We start from the raw sequence: 25,162 nt of genomic DNA, 5'->3' as shown, positions 1-25,162 counted from the left end.
ACAAAACGACACGCGCTATATAGCACTTGAGGAATGTGTAGGTTGCTTAATTTAGTTTCACTTCCTTGTGTAGGTGAAGAAGGTATGGGACGTGATGTGTCTGAAAGTTTTCTGGTTCTGGTTCTGAATCTGGTTATTGAGACGTGGTTTCAGTAGAAAGCATTTTTTGCACGCAGTCGAAAGAAAGGACGCTTGGCGTTTTGGCGCTGTCTCACGTCTCGTCAGAGTGGGAGTTTCTCACAAGTGTGCTGTCGGGACGAAGACTGGATAGGGTGGACAAGCTGCTACAACTTTTCTAGCGTGTCTGAAGCTTGAACAACTTTCTGGGAATAAATTATTCTACGTTACATTAATATCTCTCACGAGGACCGTCACGTTATTGTATTTACCGGGACTGGAGAAAGTTGAACGATTTCAGGCGCGCGACTCACTTTTTCCGCACATGTATTTCTGTAACTTTATGAACGAGCCATTGAAGTGACACTAAGTTTTGCTCGGGGAGCGTTTGTGAGACTTTTGAAACGTTTTGCAAACATCCAGGTCGGCGGAACTCCTTATCGACAATTAACACGTGCTGTTGGCAACTAAAATAATCTTTAATTGCAGGGAAAAGTCAGGATGTAGACCGAGAACAGCTGGAACATATGTCTGTTTTTGTGCCCATGCATTTCAACTTGCGAGGGCGACTTTCTTCAACACCATGAACGATATCTGTGGTGTGGATGTGATTCTGTTCCCTGGCCGGAATGTACCAGCAGGACTAGCCTGAAGTAAGAGCTGCTGTTGGGCTGATCATGGAGCTCCAGGTGGGGTGTGGGTTGCTCTACTGCGTTCTCCTGCCCACCTTCTTACTGGCAGGTAAGACAAACACGGTGTGCAACACGTTAACTGTCCTTCAAACACTTCACGCAGCTCCTTTAAACCCCCTATACTCGATTTCTATAATGATTAGAGCCAGTAAGTACAATCTGATTATTTATTTCCAGGCCACTGCTAATCTTTTCATTGTTACTTTTAATCAGAAGTTGTTTTGTTAATCGTCTGAACTGTTAATCAAGTCACCATTGTGAAGAACTTCTGAACTGGACTTCAAACTACACTTGGATCTGATTGAATTCAAACTGGTTGGGACTAATCAGAAAGTGTTAAAAACCTTAGACTGTTATGAAGTTGAGGGAAAACAACACCATTACCATAACAATCCGACACCGCTCAGATCAAATCATTATCTGTGGTTAAGAAGGCCTAATTTTAGGTTGCAACGTCTTTTTCAAAAGTGGAAATAACATGAATTAATTAATTGTACAAAACAAACAATTTGTGCGATGGTTTTACCAAATTTATAAACACACACAACCAAGTTGTCTTTGGCTGAATGTAGAATATTTCACTAAGTGTTGTGTATCACATTATAAGGCAGATTCATGAGTCACACGTTTATCGTGACACTGAGGCAACCAGAACAGTCGGAACCAGATTTGTTTTGGTGCTGTTCAATTACACACAAGCGTGGACGCGAGTTGTGAAACGTTACGGGTTTGAGGTGTACATTGTGAAACGTTACGGGTTTGAGGTGTACATTGTGAAACGTTACGGGTTTGAGGTAAACATTGTGAAACGTTACGGGTTTGAGGTGCACATTGTGAAACGTTACAGGTTTGAGGTGTAGGCCTATGTGAAACGTTACGGGTTTGAGGTAAACATTGTGAAACGTTATGGGTTTGAGGTGTACATTGTGAAACGTTACAGGTTTGAGGTGTACATTGTGAAACGTTACGGGTTTGAGGTAAACATTGTGATACGGGTTTGAGGTGTACATTTGTGAAACGTTACGGGTTTGAGGTAAACATTGTGATACGGGTTTGAGGTGTACATTTGTGAAACGTTACGGGGGTTTTAGGTGTACATTGTGAAACGTTACGGGTTTTAGGTGTACATTGTGAAACGTTACGGGTTTTAGGTGTAGGCCTACATTGTGAAACGTTACGGGTTTGAGGTGTTGTACATTTTCTTCTCGCAGCTGTGTGAAACTTTAGTGAGTGTCCTGATTCATCAGGTGTGTTGAGCACACACACCTAGTGGCTGTCGCTCCGTCTAAAGTCACTGTGCTACAGTAATGTATACGGTACTCTCCCTCCATGCCCTACTTCTCTCTCGCCCTGGTTTGGGTGTGTGAATAAGTGAGACATTCTATTATATGTTTTGCATTATGAAAAGCGTCACCCTGAAGTTGTGAACGTAGCGCCTGACACGGAGTTTACAGTTATTCGTCTGTTTCTGCTTTCAAATGGACTCCAGAAACACCGCGGAAATGAGGCGTGTTTCTGACAGTAATCTAGATGAAGAGCGTTGTCTGGGCAGGTATAAATCATACATGTGGGCTGCCCACAGGATGTTGGTGGCGCGTGTGTTATGTTGTCACGTGAGTCTTGTGTGACTTCTAGGAAGCGCAGGGTGTCTGAATGCGCGCGGCAGAGCTCTAGCCCCGCCCACTCGGGTGGCATGTGGTCAAGTGCTTTTCTCACGTGTGGTCTTCTGTCTTAACAGCACATGATCAATCTGTGAATCTTCTGGTTTGGATTTGGGGTGTTTATATTAACGATAAAATCATGGTAGTGGTAGAAGTGACTGTGTAGTTTATGACTGCGTGACTGTAATGTTGTCATAGCCTATAGATGTTATCTCCACGTGAACATATTCATTGGCCCTCATTGGTAAACTGGTGTTCTTTGCTGGAATAAGGTGCACCCAGTCTGGTTTTACGGATTGTTTTTTTTTTTTTTCCTGGATACATTTGCATTTGTTTTAAAACCAACCAGCACTAACAGAGCAGCAACTGTGCTCTGAGATCAGTCAACACAGGTCTTTCCTGGGACAGCACTGTGGCAGAGGTTAGTCTGGGACACTGAGGGCATAAAGTGCCTCAGAGAGCTGGTCTCAGAACAGTCACACATGCACCAACACGTCAGGCCTTTCCTCCTCTTCTCGCGGGTTCCCAATTTGTAGTGCAGCATCTCGGAGACCGGAGACAAAAGCCAGGGGCCCTTTCCACTTCAGAGGATACAGTGTGTGTATGGAGTCATTTTCATGTCCTTTTAAAAGTAAAACAAACCTTAGGTAATGTAAGTAAATTAGATAGTCTTCATTTGCAGCATGTCATAAATGTGCAATCTCTCCTTCATTTGAATAATTTACTGAGCGGTTTGTTCTAAAAGTGGAATTTGGCCCTGTTTTCCCCTCTGATGCCGCCGAACACGCGTGTCCTAATGTGGATGAAAAATGAGTCATCTCGACATTGCTGAAAAAAAAAACAAGGGCTGGCTGGGAATCAAGAGATCAATTATGCATCAAAGAATTCTGCTGAAAAATGTGTGAACTAAGAACTCTGATCGCTTTAACGATGGCTTTAACGAGATTACGGGATGTACGGGAAGGTAACGCATAGCAGTGCTCCTTCACACAAGGCCGAGAGCAAAATGTTTAAAATACAGGAGATCTTCTACAATCCTTTATAGCCTTCTGCCTGCGCTCTGCATATAATGGATCCCTTATTGCTCTGAAAGGAAGTTGTAGAGTCACAGCAGCAAACGTGCGTGAAGAAAACGTTTCCTATGTGGTACCTTGGGAGAGTTGATTACGTTGATTATACAAATGTTCACATTAGGGTTGCACAATATATTGTTCTTGGATCGTCGTTGGTACAAGTTCAGCAGTGCAATTGAACATATTGCAAGACGGTATAATCACTATCCATTTCTAGCCACATCACGCAGCCCTAGTTCACAGCTGTGTGGTTTTGCAGATTAAGCAATGCTCAGGACAGCCCTCTATTACAAAGGGATAATAAGTAATTACAGTCGCAGCAAGTACGTGAATTTGAAAAATGGCCTGTCTACAAATGAAATTCGTATCTGCAGGGAAGGCCGTTGTTCCCTGTGGATGAAGGAGCTTTGCAGCATTCTGGCAGCAGAGCCAGCAGACGTGTGGATACGCGTGTGCCGGTCTTCTTCAGTGTGGGACTGACCAATCTCCATCCAGTGTTGCAAAATCATCTGCATGGCATCAAGAACTTTGTGGTCCGTTTTGACCCGAGAGCCTATCAAATGGAGTTATGCTCCGAGCACACCTCATGCCTCAGGATATCCCAGGCCAACATGCTGGATCAAGACAGGCATTTTTTCTGCACTATCTCATCTTTTTTGGGCCACTGTGACACACACAATACAACACCTGACTACATTTAAAACTAATACAATCATCTGGGTGATTGATAGTTTTGATTTGAAGCCACTGAGAAATGTGAGGAGATTTGGGCTGGTTTTAAAAGCCCCTAATCTCCTTTTTTAGTAAGAGTGTTCCACTGTCAAGGAAGGATTGTATGCTTTTAAATGTTTTTTGGTGGGAGGCTAGCACAACCATGCTTTTAGAGTGCATTGTGTTAAGTTCCTGTACTGAATAAACAAGAGTTTGATATTTCTAGTAGTATTTTTTATCTATTACATTTTTAAAGAACCCTTAAAATGCACAATATGAAATATTCCGAGAGAATGCAGTAGAAAAAACAAAGGCTGTTGAATCATGCCAGAACACAAGGTACACTCACAGAGCACAGTGGAGATTTTTCCATGAACCATGTTGTTATTGTACTGCATGGAAATAGTGTGAACTGCTGGACATTGGAGTAGCACACAGTGATTTTTTATGATTTGAATTATGTTTAAAGTGGATTAAAAGATGTTTTGATGTCCACATTTAAGTGGAATTGCTAGTCAGGTCACTGTAGCTCATCTCTAACGGTCTTTAAACAGGCCTGTGTGATGTTCCGTCACTGCCTGCAACACGTTCTCATGATGAGGGATGATTTTACAAGCCTGAACGTTGACTCTCAAGATGCTTATCTGTCCTGTATCAACAACAATGAGCAAAAATCCTGGTACTTGTCTAATATAAGAAGGGGTGTTGTAACAAATCCCAGCACGCTTGGCTAATGAAAGTGAAGTAGCTCATCCCAGCATGGCCGTGAAGGACTAGAGGAACACCTTCAGGTTCTTTCATGTCCGCTAGAAGGACCACACCTTCAGGCCTGGCACGTCCATTAGAAGTTTGGGTTGGAAGTCTGTTGACTCAGGCTTGCATAATCTTGTGTGGATTAGTGTTACAAAGATTACTGATCTTGGGCTTCAGTCTTTATTTGTAGACTTGGCATGTCTACAGTTGTTTTCCAGGAGTCCAGCGTCCGGCAGCCCGTCTACCAGCTGTTGTAATGAAATAAATTCCACTGTATCAAAGGTTATGGTGCTGAACTTAAGCCAATGGCTCTTGCATGTAATTGTGGTGTATGGTATTTGAAAATATTGCTGTCCACAAAAGCTGTGTGTGTGCTGTTGACCCTGGTGAGCTCTTTTTACACACCTTCTGTCTTTGCTGGTGCTTAGGTCAGCTGAGCTAAGCGGAATGGTGTTGCCTTCCTCTACCTGCACCATGCGCTAAGCTAACACTGCCTAGCAGTTCTCTGGCTTGCTTACAGGAGCTGGCTGGTAGCCAGGTGACCAGGTCGCTAGTGGGGACGGTCTCGCCTTGTTTTTTTTTTATTATTATTGTTTTTTTTTTTTTCTTTTTCCATCAAAACAGGAAGTTGGTCATGCTGAGGGAGCCCAGTGGCTCTAGGCCCAGCTACCCCTCCTCCCACCAAAAAAGGTGGCTTTGTTGAAAACTGCTTTTACGAGGCTGGGAGAGAGCGGGAACGCTACCTGACTTCCCGTTGGTCATCGTTTCGGTGGACTGAGTAAACAGAGTGGGGCCTATTGTTGAGGTTTCCTCATGCTGTTTTCAGTCAGGACGTTCACCACCCCACCGTGTGGGGCTGAAGCACACACCCAGGGTCAGGTCAGAACTGCAGGCCTTTAAACCATCTGGCCATTACAGTCCTGTTTGAGGAGATTGCCAGAATAGATTCTCCTTGATTAATGGTGGATGGTCAGTGCTCGAGGGTGGTGCTGGGTGGATTAATCTCTCCCCGCCCTCCTGGCAGGTCATTGGTTTATATTGCGGCCCGTTAAATGTGCTTGTGTTGCTTTGTAATTCAGTCAAGATGTAGATGTGATTAGTGTAAGTAAAACATTTAGAGTAAATCCATTAATAATGTATGCATCTAAGATTTCATTATTAAATTGAATCAGTTTTAATCGTAAGCTCAAACTTTATATAAAGCTCAGTAAATCAGCTTTTGAAAGTTCTGTTCAATCCATATCTTGTTCCATGTTTATCAGAACACAAGGTGTGATTTGTATCTGCTGCTACAGCTGTCACAACTTCAGCAGTCATATGGAAAATAGTGATTTATTCTACCGTTCACAAGCAGTGGGCACAAAACATCAACATTGCATTTTTGACCACTCAAATGATTTGTGTTGAGTGTTTTCTACCTGAACTCAAATGAGCCATGTGAGTACTTCTTCCACCAAGAAACACAAATGTTTGTCTAAATCGTTTAAAACACTGTGCTATAATCCTTAAAGAAGTGGGTCTTTGTTTGACACGCCTGGCTCAGGTTGGGCGGGTGCAGATTATGAAGTTAAGTCTGTTGGTGTTAGTTACAAGGACATCTGACAACATCGGACAGGTCTGACTCCCTCTTTGGGCTGTTTACTGTTCAGTAGTGCAGGCCCGGTTCAGTCTTGTGTATTGTTCAGTAGTGTAGACACTGTTCTAGCTCTGTACACCTCCCTCATAAAGTCTTGACACCGTGACGAACCATGTCAGAAGTTAAATATTTGAAAAAGAATTTAATCAAACCACCCATTTGCCTCAGTGCCCTTGAGTGGGAGTGTGGGAGTTCTGTTTTTTTGTTTTTTCTGAGAGGGAGGGGAAAGGACGATGTGCTTCTGGTTTGGATATGTCTGGACACGGCTCATGTGTGCAGATGTCCTCAGCAGCTTCTGTGCTGAATGCCTTCCTCTTGTGTCATCATGATCACAGTTTTTAAGGTTATATTCTGGGAATTTGTTTCTGGGGAGGTCATTGCTAGGGTAGGTGGTAGCAAACATCTATGAGGTGTCACTGAGTAACTCTAACCCTAATAATCAGACTTCTAACTTCCGTGTCCTGAGTCATGAAAACACTATTAGGGCATGTTTTTCATATGGGGTAAAAGTCGTCATTAACTGTTGTATGAGATCAACAGACCATTGACTGTTGTTTGAGAAATGCCACTCATTTAAGGCTGGCTAGTGCCACTGCTTAACGGCTGGCCTTTAACAACACCTGAAAGTACGTTTACACTTTCTGTGTACTCGACTGGATGGATGGTATTTTCAAACGGATTTAGTTTGATCAGTCTTAAGATATCCAAACCACTTCCACACAATGGACGTGAGGTTTCCTTTCTTTGTCATTGAGAGGAATGATTTTATTGCGATACAAATCAACATTGATTCTATCGCCCAGCTCTGGTTTCAATTCAAATGTGTTCTTATGCAGTGAGGATGATGCCAGGAACTCATGGTTTTATCTATTTAAATGGCTTCTTTCAGCATAATGGAGGTCTATGACAGACTGATGTCTTGGGAAAGAAATCTTTGCGTGAGTGTCTGGCTCTAGGTCCCTTTTGTGTGGCTACGGATGAGCGAGCAGAACCTTGCAGTTCTCAGCACTGGTTCAACTTCCTTTAATCTTCTCTTGTGAGAGAGACAGTGCATCCCAGAGTCTTGGATCTCAAACCCTGAAAGCCTTTTGGAGGTGTGCGTGAATAGAAATCGAGCCCGCAGACCTGAAATTGCATACTGCACAGAATGGTTTGGCTCAAAATACAAATTTTATTTTAGTAGGAAAGGTTAGAAGGTACATGTCCGTGACAACGTCTCGTGGGAGGCTCGTAGAGGAGATGGAGAACAATGCAGAACTTTTAGAACTCAGAACTGATAGAATTTAGAACTTTTTTGTAGATTCTTAATGTCTTTTGTTTCCCTTGAACATTGAGTCTGTTGTTCGTCTGCCGTGGAGGTCCAGAGAAGGGCGGTACTGCTTGGTGCGTGTGCCCTTCAACTGGGTGTCTAGAGAACTGTTTTAGGTTAAAAGGTGCAGTTAAGAGGGTGTGGCCAAGCCAGAAGAGGAGAGTTTACCACTGCGTGCCAGCGAATCAGTGCGGTGCAGGCCATCGTAGAAGCCTCCCTCATTTGCATAAACATGGGCGGAGATCTGGTGAAAGACAGTGGCGCACGCACACAGACATGCACTTAGGATACACGCCCATATGTACACACGCACACGTGAACGTACACACGCTTTGCCTCAAAGCCATCATTCACTGTCACCATCGAAATGCCGCCAGTCGTCACATATGAATAGTGACGACAAAGCATCTTTGTGCATTTATTTATTTATTTCTCTAAATCTAGCTAGACTAGGGCTTTTGTGTTGTCTGTAATTAAAGTCTAAAATGCTTGTGGTGGTAAAACCTTTTTTTTTGTACTCTGAGCATGCTCACAGTACACTGTAATGGGAAGTCACATTGCTCAGGCTCCAGGGCTTGGTGAAAAAAGAAATAATATATTAAAAAAGTAAATAAATAAACCGGGCCTGGGAAAACTCTGATTTGAAGCCCATCCCGGATGGAGTATGTAGGAGGAGGAAGGACATTACACTCAGCTGAACCACAGTTCATAATTTAGCTTTAGGATTCCGAGTTTTATAGGAAAAAACATGTTAATTTACTGAAAAATCATGTGTTCAGGAATAATCCTTTGGTAGAATGAATTCAATAGTAATAGCTGCGATTAATACAAACCCATCTGTCCTTAGGCAGAGATGTTTGCGCACAGACACATTTCAAACCCCTTAACCGGCCATTCATTTAAGGATAGTAATTCAACAATCTTGTGATTAATAAGGTGCTAATAGTCCTTTCCCCAGTGACGGTGATGATTAATAGATTTGTTTTGTCTTTAGTGCTTGGCGGTCGCTGTCATGGAAACACTCATCCCTCATATGTTGTTTACCAGCGTTCACTCCAGTGAGTGTTATCCGTTAATAACTGCCCCGCCTGCAACAGTTTCTCCTCCTGTCAGGCTGCTGTATGCGACGTCTGTGATGCTCCGAGGGGTCAGGAGGTGTGGAGATGCTTCACCGTGGACACCTCACACGTGTGAACCTCTCTTTGCCTGTCTGGCCTCGAGAGAGGAGAAAGAAGATTTTCTGTGAAGATATTGTGGCACCAAACTGCAGAATGCATGTGTGTGTGTGTGTGTGTGTGTGTGTGTGTGCGTAATCTGTGGATGTGTGTGTTTATGATGCATTCCAGAGAGAGAGGGAGAGGGAGGAGGAGGAAACGTATACATGAAGATAAGCATATGGAGGGACAGCATGCCTAGTAAAGTTGTGGTTTCATTGGGTGCTGGGGGTGGTGCCTGTTGACGCCAGCAGACCCATTTCAGACGTATCGTTTAATTGCCGCTGTCGTCCGAGGGCAGGGGAGCCCGGGGCCCTCAGCTGCGTCTCCTTCATGGCAGGCGAACGTGATCCCTGCTCAGGCCTGTGGTCATTAAAGGGCAATTTAGCTGCCCACGGTGAGAGAGACGCCGGGCTAGTAAACAAATGCTGACGCCCTGAATGGTTTTGTGTGTGTGTGTGTGTGTGTGTGAGGCTGAGTGGCGTGGTGAACAGCTGCACCTGTCGCACACCTCGCCACACAAACTCGCATCTAGCTTGCTTAGCGATGTTGCACATTCACGTGTGTTTGTGGGCCCTGCGTGCTTGCGGTTTTCATATTTCACATACGTCGCGTTGTGGTTTTCACCCCCCGCTCCTGAGGGCAGCTTACCTCATCAACCCCACATGCCCTGCCGTGCTGAAAAGTGACACCGCGGTCATGACGCCGCTGTGATTGTTAACCGTCTCAAACTGACCTCTCCCATCTATACAGTGTGAAGCGTGAATGGTGGTTTGGGCCTGCACCTTCTGTATGGTGGATGCTTCTGACTGGGGCGGGTCCTCGTCGTGGGCTCGGTCTGTTGGTTATGTCACTGGTTACAGCGTGGACAGTCAGGAAAGTCCCAATGCACCAGGGAAACATCTTAAATGTGCTTCTAACTGTATGCACAGACACTTGCATAATCATACACACACACACACACACACACACACACACACACACACACACACACACACACACACACACACACACACACACACACACACAGCCTACTGACTGTTCCTGGAAGAGGAAGGGCTGTGTTTCTGTGTGAAATGGCAGGTTGGGTGAAAGGAGGCAGGTTGGATTCACCCAGAATTCCTCTCTCGCCTGCCCCGAGAAGCCTCCTGCTGGACCTCTCCGTTCCCAGCAAGGCGATCTCCTCAAATCCCCACAGACTGCAGAAAATCCAGCCGGATCGCATAATCGATGGGAAGAGGAGAAGGCAGAAGGAAAGAGCGATTAATTCTGGAGGGACAGTGACACAGATGGGAGAGAGTTTGGAGATGTTCAACAGAGATATAGATATATATGTGGGGGGGGGCATCTGAGAGGGAGGACCATCTGAAAAGGCCATCTGACTGTGTTGAACAGTAAAAATGAGGTGTGTGCATGTGTCTTCAAGCTTCATTATCTCGCAGGGGGAAATCGGACAGCGTCTGACTTTCACAACGCCGGCCGTAGTCGGCTCTGTACAGAATGTTGCTTTTGTTGCTGGATGTTTTGTGGAAAATGGCTTCATCGTCCTGTCTGAGCCAGGGATTTGAGCCCGAGCCAAGATGGTGTAATATCCTCCCAGCTGTTCTTGACACTGTCGCCCCATTTGTCTGTCTCTGTGCCTCTGTCTGTCTGTCTCTCTGTGCCTCTGTCTGTCTGTCGCCGCCCACCTTTTTTTCCTCTATCTCTCCGTCTCTGCCCCTCTGAGCGGATGAAAACGCGCGAGACCGAGGTGAGACGTTTGCCTCCTCTGCTGTGTGGGGGTGGTGGTGTTATCACTCGTGCCCACATGGGCCGGGCCCTGACTCTCAGCCTTACCCAGATGGCTACCGCTTCAGGGCGGTGCCGGCGGATGCCTGAGTCACACGGCAGTCGCAAGCAGCCCGCCACAAACCCTGGTCCCGTTGCCACAGCAAAGGCCCAGAGCTTCTACAGACATGCATTGTGTGTGTGTGTATATATATATATATATATATATATATATATATATATATATATATATATATATATATATATATATATATATATGTATGTGTGTGTGTACTGCACCTTAGAGGAAGTGCTTGCGGAAATACGGGGTGGGGGGGGTTTGACTGCGTGTCTCTGTGCCAGCCTGAGCAGTTCGTTTTCTGTTTGCGGTGTCCTCTGTTCTCTTTTAAAGAAGAGCTGAGTTTCGTTTGTGTCTACATTTCATTTTTTTTCTTTGTGGGGGAGGGAGTTTATTCATATTTGTGGATAATCCGGGTTTCACTCACCCACACTGGTCGTGAGCTGTTACAAGCCTTCCTTCCTCTGGCCAAGCACACACAACCCCTTCACACTAATAAGAAGAGCTTAGCTTTGCTTTCTTGGGGCTTTTCTGCTTTGTTCCAGGCGTTCTGCACTAAGGACCGTCTTTGTGCGGCAGTCGAAGGAGTGAGAGAGATGGATCCCTGTGTGCACAGTGCAGGAGGAGGAGGAGGAGGGTGAGGAGGAAGATGTATACAGAGGAGGGGGGGTGGTCGTTAGGCACGACCGATTCTGGAAACGTCCGTCTCAGTTGTGGTTTGTCTGAGCATTTGCGTGTCAGTGTGTACAATGGGGGGAAGTTCTCTTAATCAGCATCATGTTTTCTGCTCATTCATAACTGTATGATGTATGCTTGTGCTTATTGTGGTAGCTATAAACATTCTCTATGGAGACAGTAGCACACAGTGAAACTGCTGAAATGACTGTGGGTGATTCTCAGAGGATCGTCATCCACATGCGTATTATTAGTGAGTTTATCCTTTGATTTGGCCAGAAGTCTTTTTTCGACTGTGTTTGTAAGTTATTACACTTCAGGAAGTCTTGTAGAGTGGGACCTACTGAGTGGGACATTTTTCAGCAGATGTTCTGAAAAGCATCATGAAAAGCCATGCAAACTGCCCACAGGGCTGCTACACACCTGGGTTCCCCACAGAAACTCTGTGTGTGTGCAAACTGGACTCACTAACTGGACCTTCACAGGGTTACATCATGGAAAAGGGGCTCAGAATCCTGTCTTCTCCGGCCACTGTAATGAAACTGGAGACCAGCTCCACACTGCCTGGGGCGCGGTTCGAATATTCTTCTATACTCTGAGCACTCTTTCGTGTGTGTGGGTGTGTGTGTTGTCTGTGTGTGTGTGGGGTGTGTGTTTCTCTTCAGGCAGTGGCGGAATGTCTGCTCTGCCCTCTAAGGTTAACAATAACAGCAAAAGGGGCCATCGGCAGTTTTCGTGTGCACTTGTGTGTGTGTGTGCATGTTACGATGAGGGGGATTCCTGTCAGAAGTTGCGTGACACACTTGGGTGCACATGCGGACACGCACGCACTGCCTGCTTGCCTCTTGCACGTAAGTGTCCTCAGTGTTCTATCAGAGGGCTGTAGTCTGTGTGCTAGAGATCAGGTAGCTCCCACCAGCCAACGCACGTTTCCCACGACCAGCAAAGTTTCACGTCTGTGTACGCAGGTGCGGACGGTGTTCCGAGGTCTCAATCGCTCGCTCCTCTGATGGTTGAGACTAAAGAGACTAAAGCCTTTTGTGGCAAGCCAGAACACTGGGTTATTGAGAAACAGAAGAAAACGGAGAGCAAGGCAGCCCTTCTAGATGCTTCTAGAGCCAACGTGTCAATCTCTCTCTCCTAAACATTCTTCTTCTGGCGCACGTTGCATGCCTATGGGATGAGGTCAGTGCTGTGGCCAGCTGTGGCTGTGTGAGGTCCAGGTGCCTTGGTTACTGTGCGATCGGACCTCGTCTTCCCAAGCGTCCCAGCATTCCCGGGAGGATTGCGGGAGCCGGGATGTCTTTCTCCATCACCTGCAGGCTGGATTGCACCTGTCGTTAGGGTCAGCTTGGGTGCACTCCCCTGACCTTCCACCAGGGGGCGAGGGGGTGTTGTGGACTCCCCCAAACCAGCTGAGGAACAACACAGGTGCCTCTCTATTTCTCAAACAGCGTCCTGATATTACTCCAATATCTTGAGAGTAAAACACCCCCCTCCCCTCGGTTTAGGGAGCATAACCCTCGCCCCAGCAACGACCCCCAGCCCTAGCCACTACCCTCAGCCCCAGCAATGACCCCCAGCCCTAGCCACTACCCTCAGCCCCAGCAACGACCCCCAGCCCCAGCAGGAACTCTGCCTGAACATAAACTGTACCACCACTGAGTTTTCATCAGGTTTTAATTAGTTGCAAATGGGCTTCATAGAAGATCCTTGGGAAATCATCATCTCTGAGTCTCATGCAGGAAAATGGAAAAGTTGCACTGCAGGATCCTAAACAAATGAACAGGATTTCCTTTTGGGCTGTGAATGAACCGGCAGGGCTGGACCAGACAGCCTGCCTCTCCCTGCAGGCGGCTTGCCCTAGAGGACAAGGTAGGAGCAGAGATGTAGATAAGAGTCAGCGGCCCCTCCCCCCCCGTGAACAGACACACTGCTAGCATGCTAGCCGTTATGCTAGCTGCCTTGCCCATAGGAGAACCATGAGAGTAGTGCTGAGCAGTATACCGGTTCGCACACAAAACCGGTGGTTTTTTTTAATTTATTTTATTTTTGTATGATAAAAATATTTCATATACCAGTCATGTTGGTTTAAATAGCCTTCATGTGACCGGAATGCAGCACAGACATTAATTGTTTCTCAAGGGACGCTTTTTATTGCTGCGCCGCTAAGCACACATGCAACAGAGCGCAAATCTAGCTTGCTGAAAACGAGGGACGTTCTGAACCACAAATTCTACCAAACATTGAAGTAAAATATGATGCCCCAAAGGAACTTTTGTTAAAGAAAGGAGCCGTGATTGTTCTCAAGAAGTACATGGGGTTTTAAAGGTCGGACGTGGACCAGTCACTTACTGCAAATGCTGTCGAGCAAAAGTTGTGGCGGCTGGTGGTAACGAGCAATCTGCTGCACCACCCATAAAGCTGCTTATACTTGATGCGTCGCGACAGGCGTGAGGGTCCGCGCGGCAAAAATGACACAATTGCGGGGCTCTGCTGTCGCGTGTCAAGCTCGGCCACCTCGAACTTCGTGCATTCCGCTCCTCAGCGCTATGTTTTGCACTAAGTTATGTTTGCAGGGTTCATATACCTTTACAAGGTGAAATTCAAACACTTTTACGGCACTTTCAATATTTTGTAGCACCTTCAGCTTAATTAAGTTACATATTTATACAAATACACATGTGGTTGAAATCATTCGCTTTTTATCACATTAAGAGATGGTACCGTCTCCCCAGTATTCAACCACTGTTATTATTTATTTGTTTAAAGATTGTTATTTAATTAAAGGTAAGATATTTGGGACTTTTCAGTATAATACAATCATTGATGAACAGCCCTGTCTACTTTGTCTAAAAAACCTCTTTATTTGTTATTAACAAACTGGTGTGCAATTTATAATATTACGTGTAGCTGGTTCAAATGAGTTGTATAACCCTACAGTTTTGATGTTGTCTGAAAAATGTTTTAAATAAAAGGTTTTGCATTTTTACTCCAACTGTCATGCTATATGATTCATTCACTACTTTAGTGCTACTGTTTGAAAACTGATCATGTGAGGTCATGCAAATCTGTATTACATGTAATCCTTAGATCGAGACATTTTTCTAACAGTGGAATAGGGTACTCTTAACCACTCTACTGCAGTAATTATTTTCATAATCAATGCAGTTAATACATCATACATGGGGGGATGTCAAATACCATGAAACCGATATAATAAAAAAAAATATCGTGATATAGAATTTTGGTCGTATCACCCACCACTACATGGATCCTTTTCCGCCCGCGTGTTCCGCTGGGATGGATGAGGTTCAGAAACAAGCACGTTCCTAGGCATGAGATCCACCTCATGCTAAATGGGAGATTGTACGTAGATATACTGAGTATATATGTTTTTGTAAATATATACATGTAGACACATGTAGATACCTATAAGCGTGTGGGTGGGTGTGCATTCTGTAGTTCAGTGCAATCCCAATGTTCCCTTTCAGTCTCAGGTAACTGCTTCAGTTTTCCTAACTCCTGCCTGGAACGGTTTATATACACATGCTGTGTGTGTGTTGGTGGTGTGAGGGAGTATTTTAAAATGAGCCGAACTTATTTTTATACCAAACTTGTTTTGTTAACTTGTTTTTACACTCTCCGTATTTCCAGCAATGAAAGTGTTAGATATGTTTTATTCATCTAAACCTGATCTGATTTTTAAAAATGTATTTATTTTTGGATTCAGTTTTGTTTGTTTATTTATTTGCCATTTCAGTAGAACACCCATTTCCCATGAGTCTGTGTAAGCACAGGTAGGATGAGAGGCCAGAATGGAAGGTGCTGGCTTTGGGTTTGGGTCCTGGGAGAAGGAGGAGATGTTTATTAGCAGCCGTGGGGCTGTAATGCGTACTGACAGGTTTCTAGACAATTCCTGTATGGAATGTAGCCTGTAGACCTCCAGGCCATATCGCTGAGTCAGCGTAGCAAACGCCTGCTGAGTCAAGACACATTGTTAACGCCGGCACTCCCTGGTCAACGGGCCACAACAGAGCAATATGCCTGCAATCAAAAATTAAGCACACATTGTCTCCTACTTTGCCAGCGGCACGTGTTACCAGCCAGCTCACCACTGGTGAGGTAAACTGTGTGTTGGGAGCTGTGTGGATGCTTTTTTGCTTGTTTCTCAGCCTAAAAGCTGTCGGGTGTGTGTGTGACAGGCCCCAGCATGGTGTCTGGTACTAACTCTGTGAATCGGAGGAACGCGGAGGAGGTGGTGGTGCCTCCTCGTTCAGAAGACATCCACCCAAAGCTTGCCGGGTACCTGTGGTCTTGGTCCCGTGGTGAAATGGCCTCGTATCCGTCTGCTAATGGAAGCAGGAGTGGAGACTGTCTGGGTGGGGAGCAGACAGAAACCCTGCTGGTGTAAACAGTGTCAGCACTGTGGTCTAAAATAAGCGCTCATTACTGAGGCGCGTGAGGCGGAGGCGGAGCTGGGCTCGAGGTGGGCGGAGCAGGAGTAGCTATACATTTGCTGGATTGTTGGTACAGATGGTGGTGGCACAGTGTGTTCCCGGCGGGGTAGCTCTGCGGTGCGGGGTTTACCTGCGCTTCAGCACGGCCCGTCCCACTCTGGGAGGGGTGTGCAACTTCAGCACGGCCTGTACCACTCGGGGAGGGGTGTACAACTTAAGCACGGCCTGTACCACTTGGGGAGGGGTGTGCAGCTTCAGCACGGCCTGTACCACTCGGGGAGGGGTGTGCAACTTCAGCTGCCTAATGCATGTCAGAGCAGTGGATTTCTAATGGCGTGTGTATGTTTTGTATAGTTAAGGTGAGGTAACCTCATTTTAGATACTTGATTCCTATGAGATCTGTGTGACCCACACACATACACACACGCGCGCACAATTTCTCAATAACTTGATGGCTATGTGCTTAAAGACTTGGTTGTAGAATGTGTGGTGTAGTGGGGCATAGCTTTGGGCTTTTTTAGTCCTGAATTACCATAATTTCCTAAAATTATTGAGAGTGAACTGCACAGTTCAGGGCTGTGTGTGTGTGTGTGTGTGTGTGTGTGTGTGTGTGTGTGTGTGTGTGTGTGTGTGTGTGTGTGTGCGTGTGCGAGTGAGTGTGTACAGGTGCATGCACATATTACTGGGCATGTCTTGGATCTGTTTGAGTTTCATTGACCTTTAAACACACTGCATCCCTTTGGAGACGTCTGTCAGTCTCCGTTCCCAGAGCAGCTTGAGAACGGAGAACCTGTCAGCTGGAGGTGTTTCCAGAGCCCCACACCTTGGCAGGCGCTTTCTGCCCACGTAATGGAAAGGCTTACGGATGGGCGGGGCGAAGGGAGGGGCAGTAAGACTGGAGGCGGGGCAAGGGAGGAAGAAACATACATGATGCAGCCTTAGTCTTGGGTCTGTTGGCAAATGATAAGTGTACATGACATATATAATCCCCATTAGTGCTTAATTTGTAAATCAGACGCTTCCAGAATGCAAACAGCGGCATGAGACAAGGGGTCACTGAGGGCAACAATGTCACCGGATCACACACAAAACTCAACGCTTAGGCGCACAAATGTCAAAATAACAAGCCATTTTGTATATATAAATTACTTTTAAATTATTTACGTGTGTTTTATAAGTGTTTTATGTGCAGAAGTGCATTTCAAGTGCATTTTCAAGTACTATAGCCTAAATTCCAGCACTTTTCAAATCTGAAACACAACGCAACATTAAAATTCGTCAGTTAACTGTTCCTTTCCCTGTTTTTGAGGGGTGTTTCTTTATACTACTACATCATATCGTTTCGGACAACACTGCATAGAATGTGACGTGGCAAGTATAAACGCCTTCGTGGAGGTTTGCACAAGGTGTGCGGAGTCGCGCGCTACGGTCACTCGCGAAAGTATAACTAGCTTTATAGGGGAGACGCAAAAAGGCATCTCTAAAAGGGAGAGCTCTTACTGTAATTTAGGAAGCCTGAATGTGGATCTTGTGTTTAAAAAATTTCTTTTATATAATTATTTGTTCAATTAATTGGTTCAACACAGACAGATTTCTTCATAACTTATAATTAGTAGGCTTGAAAGTTACTGGATCGAGGCATACATTTCCCGGATTCTGTTCTGGCAGGATCCAGCTCAAATTAAGTCCTGGTCCCCATCCACTCATGTGCAACAGGGCGAAGTCACTGCCCTCCACTGCCCATTGCACGTGGGTCCATATGCACGTGGGTCCATAGGCACAGGGGCCCATAGGCACGTGGACCCATAGGCACGTGGACCCATAGGCACGGCTTGTGTGAGGTCCGCCTCTGCGGCTTGGCCAGTGACCTGCCGGTTCAGCCGCGCTGTTAGCAGCCACGCTGTCGCTCTGCGACTCTCTCCTTGTGTTTTGTGTGACTGTGGCCTTCAGTACTATGGGGCAGCCTCCATTTCAGTGTTATAGGGAGGCCGCCAGTTCAGTGCTATGGGGCAGCCGCCAGTTCAGTGCTATGGGGCAGGCGCCAGTTCAGTACTATAAGGCGACTGCCAGTTCAGTACTATAGGGAGGCCAACAGTTCAGTACTATGGGGCAGCCTCCAGTTCAGTACTCTGGGCCAGCCGCCAGGTCAGTACTGCTCGTGTTTACCTAACTTGCCTAAATTTACTGCTCTAGTTTGGTTATGTAATACCTGAGGGAAAGCTGCAGCCTCCATTGTGTGTTACATGTGTAGTTTGATTTGTGATAAAGGGTTGTTGTTAGGTTGAAGGACTGGTTTGGTCAAACCGTCACTGAAAATGCATGCCGGCGTCTGCCATTCCCCGATAGAGTCACATTAGCATGTTTAGCCAAACTATTCCTGTAACTTCAGGGCAAACGTGTCACATGCCTACTGACTTGTGTTCTCTCTCTCTCTCTCTCTCTCTCTCTCTCTCTCTCTCTCTCTCTCTCCTCTCTCTCTCTCTCTCTCTCTCTCTCTCTCTCTCTCTCTCTCTCTCTCTCTCTCTCTCTCTCTCCTCTCTCTCTCTCTCTCTCTCTCTCTCTCTCTCTCTCTCTCTCTCTCCCTACACAGCCTGCCTGTTTCGCTACAACGCCCTCTCTTTAGTGTACCTTCTCTACCTGCTGCTGTTGCCATGGTTCCTTTGTCCCAACAAGCAGACGTTGCGAGGTAAGCAAGCTCTCCTTCCCGTCCTACACATGTTCCTCAAAGCGAAACAGACACGAAGTAGACACGATCTCAGGAAGGCTAACGTTGGCTAGCAGGAGACGGAGGCCGGACGGCTGCTCGCCGGCGCTCGGCCATATTTTGAGCTGTGTTCTTCAGACGTTCTTCCTCCTGGCCGACCCGCGCAGCGCAGAGCAGAGCCGGATGCGTTTGCTCTCACTCCCCGGCATGTGGACGCTTTCTCCAAGCCGCAACTTGCCGTCTGGAGACTACAGGAACGGGAATGTCCATTACAGCCCACCGCGTCCTGACCGAGCGGAAGCCTCCCTGGTGTGAGAGAGAGAGAGAGAGAGAGAGAGAGAGAGAGAGAGAGAGAGAGAGAGAGAGAGAGAGAGAGAGAGAGAGAGAGAGAGAGAGAGAGAGAGAGAGAGAGAGAGAGAGAGAGAGAGAGAGAGAGAGAGAGAGAGAGAGAGAGAGAGAGAGAGAGAGAGAGAGAGAGAGAGAGAGAGAGGCAGAGGCAGAGAGAGGCGCCATGGACATTGAAAGACATTTAGTCGCGTCCCAAATTACCGTCCGTGGTTCTTTCAAATCCAGAATTGGCCATGGGTAGGGGGTCTTTTCCAGGTCTTCTTCAGTAAGGTTGATCGGTCTCTGTGGTGTTCAGGGCAGATATCCAGGGTCACACCGGCAGCAGCTGATAAGAGGCACTTCCTGTTCTAAGTGGCAGAGCTGCATCGCGCGATATGAGTAGACGTGTTGGCAGTTTACATTTAACCGCGGATCAGGTACTGACACCTTCCAAGGCCGGGCCTGATCTCTCTGCTGAAAGGAGGAGGACGATGGTGTAGATTGGTACAAAACAGTCAAGGTTGATTTATCAGAGTGTCGGTCCACAGTTTCAGATCTCATAATTACATCTTCCAGGTCTTACAGAAATCAGACTCGAGTCAGAGTTGCTGTCAAAGAATCACCAAATACAACGGCACCTACAGGAATGTGCGGCCCGGCATTTATGAGTCACCCCTAGTGTCATGTTTCAGCTCCTGAGGAAAACGGCATTGCATACTGTTTTGTCTGTCAATGCTGACCTGAGGAAATGATATTTGTAGCAAAGAGGAGGACAGGAAGTGAAACCCTAAAACCGTCTTGTTAAGGAAACAGCATTTCACACCGCAGTGTCCATTCATGACGGTGGCAAGGCTTGGCAAAAAGCTCAGTTATGCCAGGCTGTAGGGTAGTCTAAACCGTCCTTATGATCGGACAGCTCTCCCCATAGCAGACACTCTGAGAGACGGGAGAGAGGGCCTCTGGGAAGCACCAGCTGTACTAACTGTTATTGTCTTTACATGGAGACCTTCCCCGTCGTCCAGTTATTTTGCGTATGCGCACAGCACATATTCGTGAGGCTACACACCACACGGTGGGTCTGGGGGGGAGGGGCTTCGGAGGAACGTTCTGGATGGAGCATGTCGAATTCATTGGCTGAGCCTACGATTTTATACATTTGCAGGGATATGGTAGATGGGGTCATACAGAGCCACCTGTGTGTGTGTGTGTGTGTGTGTGTGCTCCCTGAGAATCAAACCCATAATCTCAGTGTTGCTGGCACCATGCCCTACCTGCTTTCTCGTGTGAGCTACAGAAGCACTTAAACTAATGACAGTACCTAAGACCATCTTAAATCAACTTAATACCACTAATTGACACTACCACTGAATCTGTGTTCAGAGTTTACATCATGATGTCTTGTTATTTGGCAACAGTACCATTCAGTTACTGTTTTGTATGTTGACTCAGCCTGGCAATGTAATGCTTTGTGGTTTCTGAGTCACTCTTAAGCCTTTATGAATTCGTAACACAGTTCTTCTTTTATTAGGAATTCCCCGTCGTTCTACATTTTTCCATGACTCCCTTCAGTAACTATTGATCATTCGTTCCAGAGGTCAGTGCTGTGGCCAGCTGTGGCTGTGTGTAGTCAGGCGCCCTGGTTACTGTACGGCGTTCCCAGAATCCGTCTTCCCAAGCGTCCCAGCATTCCCAGTGCAGAGCTGCGGGAACCAGGGCGTCTTTATCACTTCCCCCCCTGCACCAGTGGCTTGGGTGCAGTTCCCTTACCTTCCACCAGGGGGTTTGATGAATAATTTAAATAACTGGAGAATAATTAAAAGTCTCTGTCTCACACACACACACACACCCTGAACTCTATTAATTAACAGAATGAATGTTATTGTATTTGTATAATAATAATCTCCTAAATCTCCTGAGTCCTGAAACCACCATTCTATTGATGCTTAGTAGCCTGGCTGCTTCAGAGATTCAGTACTAAACCTATTTTAAACATGGCCGCCTCCCTGTGGGGAACCTGCTTTATGGAGCATAAACTGGTTTACCTGAAGGCTACAGAGCAGTTCGATTTGATTCTTCATCTCATGTGCAGTTTAAGCAGGCGATTCGATTAGACGTCGGCATGTTGCAGGTCTTGAGGATGAAGGAGAAAACTTCTCCTGGTTATGGCTTTAATCACTTCAGTCGCTCCTGCCCACACAGGCAGGAGCCACACAAGAGTGTCATCCTTGAAAACATGTTTTTATTTAGAAAGATAAAACTAGCCAGCTTCTTCTCAGATGGCTAATAAACAATGGGTCTGGTTTCAGGTCCGGGAGCCGCTTGGTGCCCTTGGCCCTCTACAACGCTGGGTATTCAGCGGGTCCTTGACCAAGAACAGAAATGACACAGAGAGCAGGCCAGTCTCCATAGTATTGTTAGGCCAATCTATCAACTCTGTCACGCTCCAAGGAAGCAATGTTATTATCACGTTTCCTGTTTCGTGATAAGATGGCAGAGGGAATCAAGTTTTTCAGACTTCCTCCTTCTGTTCCTGACAAACGCACTCAAAGTTTAAAAACGTGGGACGGGTGGGAGGAACTCCTCATTACAGGGGTTTTCTGAATCTCGGCTTTAATCACTCATTATGTATGAGATTTGGGCTGTGACCGCCGTGTCGGCTCCACTTTGGACGTGTCGGTCTGTCTCTTCGCCCGTAATTGAAGCACTGTGTGGATATTCATTAAATCTGGGGTATTTGCTCGTGCCAGGAGAATCCCCTGTAGGAAATACTCCTCAGCTGCCAACCACTGCAGACTGAGAGCTGACAGCGAGGAGTATTAATGTCTTTAATGAAAACCACCTCCCTCCCTTCCAGCTGAGGATTAGCTGCTCCCTCTCTGCTCTGGATCCGGCAGCCGGGACAGATGTGTGCAGGCAGGGCCTGGCAGAGCGGGGGGGTGGTGGGGGGGCTTTTCCCGACAGTGGAAAGTGGAGATCACTCCTCTGGAGCGGCGGCCAGGGATATGCATTCAGGTCAGGGTTACTCCTGCCCGCAGTTTCCTCGCCAGAAACGCAAAAGGGAAGCGTCTCTAGTGGGTCTAGCTGACCTGTTTAACTCTTGACCTTTTTTGTCAAAAGTGCCAATTAATAATGTTTCTCATTTTGTGTTGGTCAGACCTCAGCCAGAAACCTCTCTCCTGTCAGTGGAATACGCACTATTTTCATTGTTTTTACTCTTTAGACAACAATGTTTCTAGTGAACCACTGACGTATTTTTCCACACCAGGCAAGAGCAATGCCCACATTACAATCCCCTCACACACGGGGCTTGTAGCAGTTGCCTTGGCAATGCATAAACATTCCATCAGAATCATATACAGTTTGATTCTGCTGTTAATGGATGGCAAACGGACCTCGCTAAAACCCTTTTCCCGTCAGAAAAGGGTGGTGCTCCGGTCTCTTGGTGTTCTGGTGGATCATGCCTGTTAAATCCCTGTCCCATTGTTACCACTCCACCAGCCAAGTCCCCGAGCGGCTTGCAGAGATTGCTCGGTCTCGCCGGGCTCCGTGTCGGGGTTGTTCGCTGATAAAACGTACAGAGTCATCATCGCGGATTCCTGCAGCATGGCCATGTTAGATCTCCTGCATTTGGGTGCCATGCTTTTTAAAGGGTCCATTACATGACTCATTCGATAGGATCTAAATCCCCTATGCAATCATAGCAAACTGTCATCTACCACAACTGATAAGTTGGGAACAAATGGGGTGTGTGTGTGTGTGTGTGTGTGTGTGTGTGTGTGTGTGTGTGTGTGTGTGGGTGTGTGTGTGTGGGTGTGTGGGTGTGTGTACATATGTGTGTGTGTGTGTGTGTGTGTGTGTGTGTGTGTGTGTGTGTGTATATGTGTGTGTGTGTGTGTGTGTGTGTGTGTGTGTGTGTGTGTGGGTGGATCTTCTTGTGAACTGTATCTTTCACTGGTGATTCTCAGGGTGGCTCATTCAAGATAATATTCTAAGGACTGAGTCAAACCTCTTTGTGTGTGTGTGTATGTGTGTGCGCGTTTGTGTGTGTGCGCGCGTTTGTGTGTGTGCGTGTGTCACACCTGCTGTGTCTCTATTCCACCATCTCTGTGCTGTCCTACATATGCTGTATTCATTGTTAAACCCTCTGATCCACTCGTTTTCAGGGTTTCCAAGGTGATGAATATTCTTGTTTGTATATGCTTCCACAGACCTTGTACATTTCACACTTTCGAGTCAAAAATGTCAAAATGGCCATTAATGACTAATGTGGCAGTGTTGAAGGAAATGCAGAACACATCTGTCCAGAGAAGAAGCTGTCCAGATGATGTCTCCAGGCCAGAAACACACCCAGCCAAGAGGAGAGAGAGAGAGAGAGAGAGAGGTCTCGGTTTACAACCTGGGATCCTGGATATTTAAGGAACGAAATGAAAAGGGCAATATCACTTTATGAGATAATGAAGAAAACACAGATGCATTGGGTTTAGCTGTTCAGACTCGGCGCTCTCTAAACTTTGTGCTCACGTATTTTTTGCTGGAGAGATGAAGATGTCCGATTGTGTACACTCGAATTGTGGAGAATCTTGGTTGTTCAGCCGTTCCGGTTTTGTGTATTTCGTGTTCCACGATCACTTAGCGTCATGTTCTGTGAAATGCACTGCAGTTCAGTCAGGAAGTGCGTATGTTCTCAGATGTTTGTGGGAGATCTGAGCATTGGCCCATGGGGGTTCTCATCCCCCAGTCCAGCAGTGGGCTGAGGCCTTGATGTCTCTCCATCGTCCACTGGGGCAGTGGGGCAGTTGGAGGACGAACCAGATGGGGGGTTGTGAATGTTTTCCAGCTATGATAGGTTTCACGTTTTCAGTCCTTACTGTAATGCAGGATGTCTCGGTCCAGTCCTCTGGCCTCCACGGTCCGGTCTGTCTTGCAGCTTCTAACAGCAGGTCAGGAGAAGCTCCACAGCTCAGTTCAGGAGTATGAGAAGCTGGAGCAGGAACCTGGTCCATCTGGGCAAGGCCTTCTCTGAGAAGCCATGCCTTAATGCCTCTGCATAATTTTAAATCCTGCGTTTACTTTTTCGCTGTTTGAACAGAGCAAACATGCAACAGTTGGAAGCAAATATGAGGTACTGGTATGCCATCAAGATTGGGAGGATTTGTTTTGAAACGGAGGTAAGAAGGAGCATTCCGAGGCTCTGAGTAATAGAGCTAGCAGAGCCATCGCGCTCCCTCACAGACCGGCCAAGCCAGTGATTGCCAAGGGCCTGTGGACTGCATGTGTGAGCTGAAGGGTCTGTGTAGTCCCTTCACGCCCCCGTGCCACCCCCACGTGTCCCTATGCCACCCAACGTGTCCCCACGTCACCCCCACGTGTCCCCACGCAACCCCCGGGGCCTGCAGCCTTCACCCAGCCCCAGGTCTGCCTGTCCCATGTAAGGATCTTCTTTGCCTGGATAGCTACTGGAAAACCAAACAGCTTGTGAGTCAGATCATTTTCAACACGGCTGAATGCGTTCGGTTTACTTACTGCAACTTGATAAATAGGTTTTTATGTTTCCTGGTCTTACTCATAAAATTGCATCTCTAAATGCTTTCCATTGAATATTTAGCGTGCAAAGTAATGAGATGGTCAGGAAATGTTATGGTTCTTCGTGTTTTCACACTAAGCGACAGGCGAACCTCAAATCCCGCACCCCCTTAAGGCTGGAAGTCGAGGTGTCGAGGCACAAACCTGTTCCCCTCGCTGGGTTGTTATTCTTTCCAGAGAGTGGGGACAGCATTTTGCTACCCCCAGCCCACCCCAGTCAGGGGCATCTACAGGAGTGCAGGCATGTCAGGTGTGGGTCTTCAAAACCACGTTTGTAAAAACACACAAGGCATATGAGCGATCTCATTTCATGGAAAATTTCGGACTGTTTATTACAGTCCGAGTGAAAGCCCAAGCAGGGGAGGGGTCAGCGTGAAAGGGGGGGTGGGCTTTTGAGACCG

General features: G+C 46.6%; 1 protein-coding gene across 1 annotated transcript in view; it reads left to right on the top strand.

Annotated features, from left to right (window-relative positions):
- The first annotated feature begins 93 nt into the window (after nucleotides 1–93).
- Nucleotides 94–25,162, top strand: part of piezo1 (piezo type mechanosensitive ion channel component 1 (Er blood group)) — a 64,901-nt gene continuing 39,832 nt past the window's right edge. Inside the window, exons 1-2 of the mRNA XM_076974558.1 lie at nucleotides 94–858; nucleotides 18,738–18,833. Coding sequence (XP_076830673.1) covers nucleotides 795–858; nucleotides 18,738–18,833 — 160 coding nt within the window. The 5' untranslated portion in view covers nucleotides 94–794. The remainder of the gene's footprint in view (nucleotides 859–18,737; nucleotides 18,834–25,162) is intronic.

This window comes from Brachyhypopomus gauderio, chromosome 1 (assembly GCF_052324685.1).
Source record: "Brachyhypopomus gauderio isolate BG-103 chromosome 1, BGAUD_0.2, whole genome shotgun sequence".
Lineage (NCBI taxonomy): Eukaryota > Metazoa > Chordata > Actinopteri > Gymnotiformes > Hypopomidae > Brachyhypopomus > Brachyhypopomus gauderio.
Note: the sequence above shows the minus strand (reverse complement) of the source record. Positions and strands in the feature narration are given on the sequence as shown.